The 12,933-nt window shown below is 35.7% G+C and overlaps 2 protein-coding genes across 2 annotated transcripts in view; both read right to left on the minus strand.

Annotated features, from left to right (window-relative positions):
• Positions 1-303: 303 nt before the first annotated feature.
• On the minus strand, positions 304-2,765 carry LOC131158898 (glucuronoxylan 4-O-methyltransferase 1). The gene has a single exon (XM_058113833.1). It carries the CDS (start codon positions 1,498-1,500, stop codon positions 559-561), a length of 942 nt encoding a protein of 313 aa, XP_057969816.1. The 5' UTR covers positions 1,501-2,765; the 3' UTR covers positions 304-558.
• Positions 2,766-5,487: 2,722 nt separating this feature from the next.
• LOC131157268 (1-acyl-sn-glycerol-3-phosphate acyltransferase BAT2, chloroplastic) overlaps positions 5,488-12,933 on the minus strand; it is a 33,872-nt gene continuing 26,426 nt past the window's right edge. The window contains exons 2-5 of the mRNA XM_058111270.1: positions 7,732-7,920; positions 7,228-7,634; positions 6,960-7,061; positions 5,488-5,981 (exon numbers count right to left, since the gene is read on the minus strand). Coding sequence (XP_057967253.1) covers positions 5,763-5,981; positions 6,960-7,061; positions 7,228-7,634; positions 7,732-7,920 — 917 coding nt within the window. The 3' untranslated portion in view covers positions 5,488-5,762. The remainder of the gene's footprint in view (positions 5,982-6,959; positions 7,062-7,227; positions 7,635-7,731; positions 7,921-12,933) is intronic.

The raw sequence follows: 12,933 nt of genomic DNA on the forward strand, positions 1-12,933 counted from the left end.
GGATTCTAACAGCAACCCCTCAGACTTCAAACATGAACTTCCCATTTAACCAGTAGGGAACACCCTGCTCGTCCTGGATTTGAGAATTATGTTACTTGTCATTTCTTATCCTGTGGCTAATGCAAGGCCACAAAAAGCCAATTCTTCCGTGGCATCTGATAGCTTTCTTAACATTCAGCTTTAGTGATGATAAGATGGTGTTTTTATTATAAGGACCATTTCTTTGCAGCATGGATGGAAGCTGGAGCAGCCAGTTTTCTAAATAGCTTGATTCCCACAAGCAGCTGCCACTTGAACAAAACCTGAGAGAACTGACATATATATTGGATTCAATGAGGGAATACATCTTGCGATTATGTATATTCATGCGGCCACCCATGGCATGAAAAATGTTAACCTATTTACCGGTTTTATTTTTGCTGTGTGCATGTGCCACTGACAAAAAAAAACGAAGAACAAACATCTTGTTTCTACTTCTTGTCCTAGAAACATTGATATCTGAAAGAATACTCTTAATTCCCCAGAAAATGACAATAATCATGCACCTGGTGTTTGTCATTATTCTAGGGGAGTTGGGGGACAGAAGGGCCTGTTTAGGCCGTCTCTGTGGCTTGGGATTGTGAAGTGCCTTAGCCTTCCCTCCTGTTTTCTCATATATCCATCACACAGAAACGCCTTGGAGAACTTGTCCTCCACAATCCGGTTTACATCATGCACAAATACATCTGTCTCCCCATCCTCCCTGTTCCTGGCCATCATCCCTGCTGTGTATATGGCGGTCATCCTCCCTGGTGCCTCCTCGTAGTAGCCAGTCGGTGCATCCACCATGATCAAGTCCCATTTTATGTCATAGACCTCACTAGGCAATCCCTTGAGGGCAAGCTGGCACATGGAGTATCTAGGGTCCCCAACTGCGGTGCACTCGGGGCCCTTACCTGCCTCCATGAGATCCTCTGCCTGGTTCACTTTGCTGTCATACTTGACATGATATGATTCGAGTGTGGGAAACCGCCGTTTGATTTGCTCAATCCATGCCCCATCTTCTTCAACGAAGATGGTTCGCCCGCCATAGTTGAGAATGCTCCACATGAGGCTGTCATGTCCGAGGCCGAAGACCAGAAAGTTACACGGTGACCTCTTTTGGAGTATCTTTGAGGTCACTGAGATTTCCTTGAGTGTTTGTTGTGGGGTGATGGTTGAGGTTGAGTAGTGGATAAGAGCGTGAGCCAAGGAGGGTGGTATCTTGGTGCAAGTAGGCGAGCATTTTGTGGGATTCGGTGCCTTTGGAAGAAAGGTCTGTGAGATGGAGGATGTTAGTTTTTTCTGGGAAGATGAAAAGCTTGATCTCAAAAGGAAGAGGAAGAAGAAAGCCAGGAAGATACCGAGGAGGAGGAGTTTCAGGTTCAAGGCGTAATGGGTTTTCGGCCTCATGTTTTGTCTGGGTTTGAAAATGGAAGGAAGAGATGAGTGGGTTGGGAATTTGGTTTGTTGATGAATCATGTTATAAGGTTATATCTGGTTGAATTGAAGTTAGGAAGAAGAGTGGTGAATGGGGTTTGTGCTGCATGATGCTTGGTGATGAAGTAAGAACAGTGGACAATTGATGAAGACAAGAGACCTACAATGATTCTGGAAGAAGCAAAATAAGGGTTGGTAGATCTGCTAGTTTGGTGGGATTATGTTAACTTTCTTGTCTGGACCTTCACTTATTTACTTAATCATCTAATTTGTTTTTAGATACTTCTGATCAATTTGGAGGAGTTGCTATTGTGGTAGGTGTAGTAAGGATATTTCTAAATTGTGGGCCTTGGCGTGTAAGCCTCATATATATATATATATATGCTTAGATTGTTGTTAAGTTCATAGATCATATCTTATTATTCGAAAAGAATTTTCTAGGGATGAACACCGGGGCAGTGAGATCAGCTTTGAGGCTGTCAATATTTTCAAAATCGAGGAATGGAATGGTCTAGCTTTTGGGTATTTGAAGTGGCAGCTTAATCTCCTCAACCAGAAGGAGAGCTGTGAATACCCAAAATGAGTTCTGCACTTTAACTATAGTTCTTGCTTTATCGATCACAATTAATTCAGAAGAGTGGTAGATATAACAAGATTCTGCTAGGCAAAGGCCCCCGACCCACCATTACACAGCCAATTGCTCAAGCGTCTCCACCCTGAATGTGAACCATATGATGCAAGTGCAGCAGCATTTCTTCCAAAAATATAAATTTGAAGAACTTAAATTGACTAGAGAAATTGCAATCGGAATTGCGTTAAAGGACCATCATTTGCAAACAATTAAACATGTTTCGTCACATCCACAGACCCATTCTGAAATGCAATCAGACGTTTGGCTCGAGCAGCCCTAATCTCCAACAATCAACTTCCTTCACTCTTTAGCGATAGATCGGGATGCTCAATCAGTGAATACTCTACTTAAAGACCCTCCCATTGGGTCGGAGTTAGTTTTGGTGCGCAAAAAAGAATAGAATGAAATGAAATTAATTTTTATATTTTTAGATGTTGCGTTTTTATTCCATTACCATTTCAGAATATTAAATATCCCATCTGAAAGAGTCCAATATTGAGGCGACTGCCGCCATGCCGATTTTGGGACAACCATTAGGGCAGTTACCCAATAGATGGTTGACAAATGGCTATGAGAAATTTGGCACTCTTTTATCAATTTTTTTTTTTTTTCATTTTTTCTTATGCTCTTCCATGGTGGCGAAAAAAAAATTATAATTCCAATATGATCATTTTTCTCAAAATGGTATTGTCTTCTTCTACAAATTGTTATATGCAACAACTAAAGGCTTCACCTTCTCCCCTTTCACCTTGTTCAATTACTGGCATGGGAAAAAAAAATAAAAAAAAATGCACGAGCTGTTTACTAGGGCTTGTACTCAATTTGAGCCATTGCAAATACATCAAGGGTTTGTTTTAGTTATTTTAGTTTTTCAATAATTGTATAAAAAAAATTAGAAACTAAAGGGTTTGTTTAATTGTGTAAACCAAATTTCATTTTTTATTTATAGGTTTCAAAGTAATTACAAAAATGATAACTTTGTTTTTGTTTTTGTTTTATGCAAGTCCAAAAACCGAATTCATGCTCCTATACACTCGAAGTAAGAAGTCAAAAATCTAGAAAATAATAAAAAGATGTCTTTCAACATTTTTATATAAATTTTTAAAATAAAAAAAAAGAAAAACAAGTGACATTCTTGTTATTATTTAAAAGACTAAAAATATAATATAAAACTATGTTCACAAGAAAATAGTGCGAAACTAATTATTGTTTATTTATTTTATACAAATATTATAAAATTCACAAGCAAGCTAATTTTATTTATTTCATTTTATTTTAAAAAATAATTCATTAGAAAATTAAAATAAAAAATAAAACCTGTTTCCCACAACCATTTGGGCCTGGATGACAATTGGCGACGCACCATCTCAGTTCAGAATGATGTATGACCAGAAATGTCACCATCTTTTCAACAGAAATTTGTATATTCAAAAGAAAAGAGTTCGCGGGAGGCTTGTGTGTGTTCCTCCAAATTTTCTCTAGTTTAATTAGTTCAAAGAAAGCACAATAAAATGCTCCTCTCACCCACTCCCACACTCCCACTCCCACCTTTGGCTACTGCCAGGGCCAGGGAAATAAAAGGAAGCAACGTGAGGAAAACCAAGCAAATCAAAAAGGGAATGAAGAAATTGGGTAGAAAGGTGCGTGATTGTGACAAAGACATGAAAGGAGTGCATGAAAAAACAGACCAGTAGAAAGAAAAACTGTCCACCATAGCCCGATTTGACCATCAGCATTTGCCCACGATCAGGACAGTGGCATGAGCAAATGGGCATTACGTGAACACCATCACTTCAGGGATGAGCTTTTAGGGAAGATCAATTTTTTGTTAGGAAGATGGAAAACTTTTGGTGGAGGTTTTGCTGTACAGAGCATAGTTATTAGAATGGTAGTATTCTCAATTTGAATGTACAATTTATATCGAGACAGGCGTAAATCTGCTTGAATTCTATGCGAGAATAGTAGAAGGCATCGAATGGAGGTGAATCGAATCAAATCATATGAATTTTAGGATTTGGATGCAGCTCCTCAAAAACCCAACTTAAAAGATTTTGAACTTTTTCTTTTTTTCATGGTGACCTTCTATCTGCTATTCACATCAGCTGTCCTCCTAGAGAGAAGAATGAAGTCTGTTGGCCACTCCCATTCTCTGCACCTTTCTTGGTTAGAGAAGGAAACCAGCCATGACAAGAAAACTCAAGTCGAATAGGTGGGTGAGCTTTTGGTTTGCACATTACCCTCTCCATACTCTCTAATTATAGATCTGATTTTCATTATTTTTTATATTTTAGTCAGCTTTTTTTTTTTAAAAAAAAAGAATTTAATTTCTCTTGGTTTAGTTGCTAGAGCGAGCCCATGCTTTAAAAAATGACTACTTTTTAATTAAACACCATAAAAAGTTCAAATTTGATCGCTCATTCATTTCCTTTAAAAAAACATAAAACTTCAATTTTTCGTAAAATTTTTCTTGATTCAAATCCTTATTTTTTTAAAGAAAGCATATACAGTGAAATTTTTATTATTAAACATGTACTATAAACATGAAATGTAATTTTTTAAAATTTTTCGTGGGTCCTCAGCTTACTTTAAGTGTATATTGAACTCTTAATAGAGTCACATAACACCTGTTATAAAGTCACAGAATCTACCTCAACTTCATACTTGATAGAGGAGGAATGATTAGATCATGGTATATCTGTTTCCTTTTGTATTAATATACGCATGGCTCTCAGCAACTAAAAACAGCTCTTCATTTCTTTACTCTCCACTCTTTGATATCTAAAACTAATTAGTGGACACCAATGTTACTATTAGACCTACAAAACTTGCTTCAAAGGCAAGCACCATTCCAATTATTAACATGGACGATCCATATTTGTTGAAATTTCAATGTATTTCTTTTTTTTTTTTTTTTTGTACATGTATGCATGTCATTTCAAATTGATTTTTCAAATTTTGTACAAAATCTTATGATTCAATTTAAATTTAGATTCTTGATTCTTGAAATTGGGATTTCAGATCTAGAATTGACAACTATGATCCACAGAGAGTTTTTATCTTTTCAATCCCCTTTTTCCTGATTTGCCAACTGTTTCAACCTACTTCAGCATGAGCCCAAGTACAAGGTGAAGCTTGGTAGGAAGAATGCACAAGGTGGGAGGATAGAGATTTTATTGATCCAGTAGTTAAAGCCATGCAACCTTTAAGCAGTTATGCCACCATGTTTGGTGCAAGTGCTAAAACAGCATGGTATATCTAAATATACTGCATAGGGTGTCAATAAGGTATTACTTTATTTGAAGAGGTTAAAAAGGCTGGTTCCTTGTATCTGCTACATAGCTTAAGGCTTAAAAAAGTGACAAGGCGAATAATGACGAGCAAAGCACTTAATCGCAATCTTCTAAAAGAACTAAGATTATTTTCATAAGCTCCTGCAGAATTACTGCTGCGTTGATGAAAAACTCACCCAAAGTAGGTTAAAGGAAACATGTTGACGAATTCTAAACTTTAAAATAACAGGCGAAGACAGCATTATTGTTGCATAGGTGAAACAGTAAAGTAAATGTAGGCTGAAAGAAACAGGCTAATGAATTTTAACCTTTAAGATAATATTTCTTCCATCCACACAAAGGGGTACAATGGGCTGTGAACATCAGACAGCATCTATGGCAATTCATTTGCCTCGGTTGCTAAGCACCTCAGCAATCGTGCTTCTAGCTTCATTGCAAAGTACGTCTGCATCAGTTCCTTCTATAGGCTTGTGAATAACAACTTTCACAGCTCCTCGATTTAATATAGCCTCCATTCCCGCAGGCATGATTTTTCCAGTTCCCATGAGAGTAATTGGTATAACTGGAGCTCTGGTTTTGGCAGCAATACTGAATGCACCTCTCTACATATTAACAAGAAGTTAGACTATCGCAATCTGATTGGGAAATCCAATACATTTTTTTGCCAAAAGAAGGTTATTATTTTAGTGCTGGTATATGAATATATCATTTCAACCTAGTCATACCTTACAAAATTTACACGAAGTCTAACTGAATGATCCTATTTATGGGCCTTGATCTCCTATCCAGAGAGAACAGGTGAAGCATCCCTAGAGTATATATATAAAAAGTACAATAGCATGTCGACCACCAATTATCAGTTGTGATTTTGGTATATTCTAAATTCAATTGTTGAAAGGATGGAGACCAAACTTATTACTCGTTTGCCCATGGCTCTAAGGCTCTAAACAACTAAAAACAGCGCTTCATTTCTTCACTCTTCACTCTTTGATACCTAAAACAAATTAGTTGACACCAATGCTACTGTTAGATTACCACTTTACTTAAAAGCTTAAGCTGTCAGGTTGTGGCTTGTGGGCTAACAATTCATATCAAGCTTTAATACTCTCTCGCACATGTAGCGCAACAGCACATGGGGGGAGAAACACAAAATAAATAGCGCCATTACAGTGAACACAATTATTTTCAACATACTATGCAATAAACGCAGGCAACAAGACTAGAACTTAGGACCTCCTGGTAACAAGCTTCGATACCATGCTAGATTATCATTTAACCTAAAAGCTTAAGCTGTTCTGTTGTAGGCCAACAATGTCTATCAAACTTTAACAGTTACAATAAACATCAAAATGGACGCTCACCTCAAAAGCACCTAATTTCCCATCTTTACTCCAAGTTCCCACTGAGAAGAAAAACACACACCTATGCTACATATGAAATTTGATTGTTGAAAGGGTGAACCGAATTTTACTCTTTTGTCCATGGTTCTCATCAACCAAAAACAGCATTTGGTTTCTTTGAAGCCTATACGTTATCACCAGACACCAATGTTACAATAGGCATCATAACCGAGTCCTCACCTTGAAAGCAGCTAATTTTCCATCTTTACTTCGAGTCCCCTCTGGGAAGAAAAAGACAGATGCACCCTTCTTGACGAGATCAATGCAACGTTTTAGACAGTCCTATGTGCATAAAGCCAACAGAATTTTCATTTAGTTTGAGAGTATGAATCACTCGTTAATAAAAGGAAGTAAATGACATTATTTTGAAACAGTTCTGTAATACCAGTATGCATTTCAGACAAACTGAACAAACACACAATTATGTACACAAAAAGAAATAGAATACCAACTGACTTCTGTTGTCCATTCGCTTCAAAGGAATAATACCGAGCAGAAACATGGCCCAACCAACAATAGGAAAGAGGAAAATTGCTCTCTTGCTGATGAACTTAAAGCTTCTCCCAAGAGTGAGAAGAGTGTATATGTCTAAAAAACTCTGGTGGTTGGAAACATACACAGCAGGTGCATCTGGTGCAGGCAGATTATCCAATCCCTCATATTTGACATTAAGGAATGGAGTAATGGTTAAAGTTGCCCAAATTTTAGCAATAAGGTGATGAAATTTTCTGCGGTGTCGATCCAACAAGAGCACAAAAGGATGCAGTACAATCATTGGTAGAATTAGAAAAATTGCTGCGAGAGCAGTGACGGCATAAAAGCAAATTCCTCTAATTTTTGGATCCAGTTGAAGTTCTGCATTTCAGAAAATGCATATAAAAAGGAATATAATTATGGCTGAAGATAAAAAAGAAAAAAAGAAAAAAGAATACTAGAATGCTTTTGAGACAACCTGATACTGGATAGGCAACACTTGGTGATCCAGATTCAGCAAGTTCAGATCTGACAACAGTATTTCTGAATTTATTCCTGTTACCCAATTTGCTATCATAATGTGATACATTCGGCTCTTTTTTTGGGACAAAATAGTGCCAAAACACACCATATTTCCTCGAAATGCATGAAACACTCTTTGGAGCAACTGCAAAGGAAAGAAGCATACTAACAGACTAAAACAATATAATATTATTTATACAAACAACATACAATACGGAGCTTCATGAAAGAAAACGATCAACATTACAAAGCATTAAGCATAAACACAGACTAAGACCTCTTCACATTTTTTAGTTCACAAAGCATGACAAGCTGGCAACAAAAGTGGATGTCCTGCAAATTCTAAGTGGTCCAGATAAAAAAATTTACATTAACAGCCACAAATGAGGGAAGCCAGTAGAGCCATTCAAGGTTAGAGAAACAAATAAAATTTTGAGTAAAAACAAATTTCAAAGATGATTATCAGTTATGAATTCATCACGCAACTCAATGTTAAATGCAGTGATGGCTTTGAGCTTCAGTACAGAAAGACGAAAGAACTTCTATGTTTGGGTGTATTCAAAAGAAATTATGAAAATTTTGCAGACATACTTTTGTAAGCCTTCAAAATTTACTTCCCCCAACTTTAATACAATGAAATTTATATTATTTTTGAAATAGAATTGAGGAAGCTTTTTCTGGGTGATCTGTCAACAAAATACATTTTATTTATGCATTCAATTAGTGTAATATATTAACATTGACCAGCAGTTAATGAAATCAAACTTGGACCATTTCCTTATACCAAGATCTATTCTCTGAGCAATCAACCCTCCTCAGATCCAAGATCAACAAAATACATTTTATTTATGCCTTCATTTAGTGTAGCATATTAACATTGATGAGCAGTTAAGAAAATCATAATTGGACCACCTCCCAATACGAAGATCCATATTCTCTTAGTAATCAATCCTCCTTATACAAAGACCCATTCTCTTAGTAACCAATCATTCCTCCCATATATAACTACCTACCTCAGTCTCCACAAAATTTTGAAACAAAATTGTAATAACAATACGTAAAATGCACATGATCATCACATGTTTCCGAACCTCACTCTCTGGAGTCCAAAAAATTTAAACTCAAATCAATTATAATAACAATGTACCAAAAATGCACATAAGCCTTATATGAGACCAACGCTATGAGTCAACTTATAGTTGTTTAATGAAAAGGAAAGAATAATATGGAACTTCTTAAAATTTCATGAATTTAGGCAGAAGGTTGGCAATGTGGGCTTCCAAGCAGATGATAACACAGAAAGCCTTGCTCATCTTTGGCCATGGTAAAAGTGCAATCAGTGGGTCTGCACCACACGTGAACAGTTAAACAGTTCAAACTTATTTTTATGTTCTTGTTTGTTTTCTTCACAAAATAACAACAAAGCAATCATGCATGGAGAATTCATGCATGATTGATCCACTGAAAGCAACTAGTTTTTTTGTGCTTATGCATGACCTATGATCTTCTCTTATGACAAGGCTGATGGTCTCAAATATTTTGGACATGAAACCAACATAAAATCATTGTTTTAATGTCTGTATAACTAGTACTTGATTTAGAAGTGTTTTAAATAAGTCCTATATTGTGGGAATGAAAAAAAATAGTATCCAGGTGTTTGGGAACCTAGGGTTTAGACTTTGGACCTTGGATTTGGATTTGTGTGGATTTAGAGAAAATGCAGTATGAAATTGTACTGACTTCTACAGAAATTCACAAAAAACCCAAATATAAAGCCTGAAATCCATGATCCCAAACACAATCTATGAATAGAAGAGTTTAAGCACTATTTATTTTTAGGATGCTCACAGGTTGGGGCCTTTTCTGGCCACTGCAGGGAACGAACCTGATGATCACTATGGTGGTTGCACAAGACCCACTATGGGTGGTGGTCGGCTATGGAAAGTTGCCATTGGCAGTGATACTTCCTTATCCTTTTAGGGTGACTACATGGCTAAGTTTGCTTGGTTCATGCAAATTTTTTAAAAAAAATATTTTTGATGAAAATAATGTCCTTTGTTCCCATAAAAGCCATTTTTAATTCCTTTGAAAATTGTTTCCTAATATTTGTAATAGTTGGATTGGTGCCTATCAAAATTAGCTTTGTATTTTGAATTGGAGACCATAACAATTTTTGATATTTCCACAAATTTGAAAACTCTCAAATGCACTTGCTCTCTCGCCCTCCTCGCCCTCTCTTCCTGCACCTTCATGCTCAGTGGCAGTTGGAACACAGTGATCCTAGAAAGGGACCTGCAAAATGAGAAGGTTGACCTCCTCAAAAATCATTGAAAATAGGAAGCCCAAAGGATCTCCATTTTCCTATAGAAGAATGAAAACTGGTTTCCTCATCAATGGAACAAATTTTGGGGCACTGAAAAACCCCCTTTGGTTCAAAAGGATGAGAAAGGGGGGAAAACCATGTTTTAAATAATGGCTGTTACGCAGCGTAATGGCGGTGACGTAACGGAAATCGAAGGCTCCAAAACCGATACAGGCTGATATTGCGGAGCGGAAAAAATTCACAGCTGTAACGGTCCATAACGGCCGTTACCCAACGTTACACTTCGTAATGGTCTGTTACGGACAGTTAGATGGCCGACAACTTGCCAGTATTCTAAATCTATAAAGCAAGCTTTCCACTGCTTTCCCCCTCTCCCAACCACCCTCTGCCATTCAATCTAACATTCAAATAGCAAAATAAAAAACTTAACTTGAACTTTTGTTGGCCCAAGCTAAAAAAGAAGGCTTCATTTCTTTGAAGCTTGAGAGCGAACAAATTTACTCATCTTCACAGCCTTGTAGGAGTTGCAGACTTGCAACAACTTGGCGAGTCACCGGCAACAGCTTTGCAGCAGCTCCGCCACCTCTGTGAGTCGCCGATAGCCCTTCAGTAGCTCCTTCCGCCAGTCGTCACCACTCGCCACCGGCCAACCCTTTGATTTTGGCTTCGGATCTTGGAGTCATCGGCCATTCGTGCTTCAATTCCTTCGAGGCCTCTCTGAGTCCTCTCTCGGTCTAGACTCTCCGCTGCGCTCTCAAGACTCAAGACTCGACTTCTCCTCCACTCTCCAGCTAGCGTATGAGATAAGCTTTAGAGTCAATCAGTCTACACCCAATGCCACTTAAACTTTTCATTATGTTTTTCTTTTAAAAAAATTATATTTTGTTGTAAATTATGTATGTTAAATTGAATTAAAAAAATAATAATTTAATAAGAGTAAAAAATTAGAAATCAATAATAATCAAATGTAAAATAAAATTTTCTTAATTTATGAATATTTTAATTGTTTTTTTTTTTTTGAAAAGTAATTATGAAAATCTAGTTCCATCACATATTTATTTTTTCTTAATATTTTTTAAGTTTTAAAACATCATTTTGACCTTAAATTTAAAATTAGGTAAAATAAATCTTTACATGATCTATTTTTTGTTTTTAGTTATCAAATAAAGTAAAAATTGATAACTTAATAAACAAAATTTTAACCTAATAGTTAATACATTAATTATTCTGATTTTTACTACTAAAATTTGTAGAAAAAATTTATTTTAATCCATATGCTGAGAAAATGCTTAAAAAGTTAAATAGTCAATTTGTATTGTATGGATCTCTATTAGTGATGTATATGAAAGTAGAGCAAAAGTCTTTTACACCTTTAAAATTACAATGTTAATTTCTTATAGTTATAAATGAAAAAAAAAAAAAGTTATAAAAAATAGTGAAAATATCTTTTTAAAGATAAAGGAATATATTTTTCTGTAATTATTTACACACTTTAAAGATATGTATTTATTGAAATCCTTTCAACAAGAGAACACATCCATTAAATATATGCATAAACACTCTTATTTTACTAATAAATAAAATATCTAATATTTTATAATTTTGTTTATTTAAATATTTTAAATAAACATTACTTATTATTTTTAATCAAATATTATATTTTATTTTTATGTAATAAGTATTTAAAATTAGAAGGACTATTTAGTACTTACTATTTAATATTTACAAAAGTACTAATTATATTATACCTGTCATTTTTTTTAGAAAGGTTGTAATTTTGTATTTTCTCTATGTTTTGTGTAGAGATCATCAAATCAAGTTTATCAATATGTCACGTGATAGAGGAAATGAGAACTTACCTAGAGAGGATATTGGATGACATTTTGGTACTGCGGTGGACGGTAATAGACATTTTATTATTTGTAAGTTATGTGGGAAGATAATTAAAGGAGGCATTACACGCTTGAAACAACACTTGGCACATAAAAAGGGTCAAGTAGTTTGATGCTCTAATGTGACCACACAAGTAAGAACAAATGATGAAACATCTACAACAGTATACTGAGAAGAAAAGAAATAAACAAAAGGGGTAAGAAGAAGAAGAAGCCCAAATTAGAAGAGATTTTGAGAATTTGAGTGATGAAGAAGATTTGGAAGAAGAAAGTATGAGATTTTCTCAACAAGAAAGCATACAATCACAGCAACAATGGGAAGAGAGACAAAGATTTTGAGCAAGAACAACTAGAGGGGGTAATATTTATGAAGAGGGAGGTGGCTCTAGCAATGGTGCTACCAGTGGTTTCAGTAAAACAGGAGCTCGAACTTATAGTGGTCAAGAAACCAAAGGTTGTGGACAACAATGAATCAATCTTGATGCCCCTGAAACTAGACTAAAGGCAATGGATCCTATTTTAGAAAGAAGCATGAGTGCAAAACAACCAAAATCAACACTAAGTTACTAAAAGGTTTAAGAAGTAAATTAGGAAAAGTAGTTGGAAAATTCCTCATTTATAATTGGATTCCAACGAATGTAGCTGACTCTCCATTTATGCAGCCCATGCTTGAAATTGTTACAGAGGTTGGAAAGGGGGTGAAGGGTCCATCACCCTATGAGGTACTAGAAATTTATTTGGAGCAAGAGTATTAAGAAATGAAAAATTATATAACTTCTTTTGCTGGAATTTAGAAGGAGAGAAGTGTAACCCTTATGTGTGATGGTTGATCACGACTAACTAGAAAACACATTATAAACTTTTTAGTTTATTGCGATAGAGGTACCGTGTTTCATAAATCAGTTGATGCCTCTGATGTGCCAAGCAGAAAAGCTGAATATTA

Source organism: Malania oleifera, chromosome 6, assembly GCF_029873635.1.
Source record: "Malania oleifera isolate guangnan ecotype guangnan chromosome 6, ASM2987363v1, whole genome shotgun sequence".
In the NCBI taxonomy this organism is placed as follows: Eukaryota; Viridiplantae; Streptophyta; class Magnoliopsida; order Santalales; family Ximeniaceae; genus Malania; species Malania oleifera.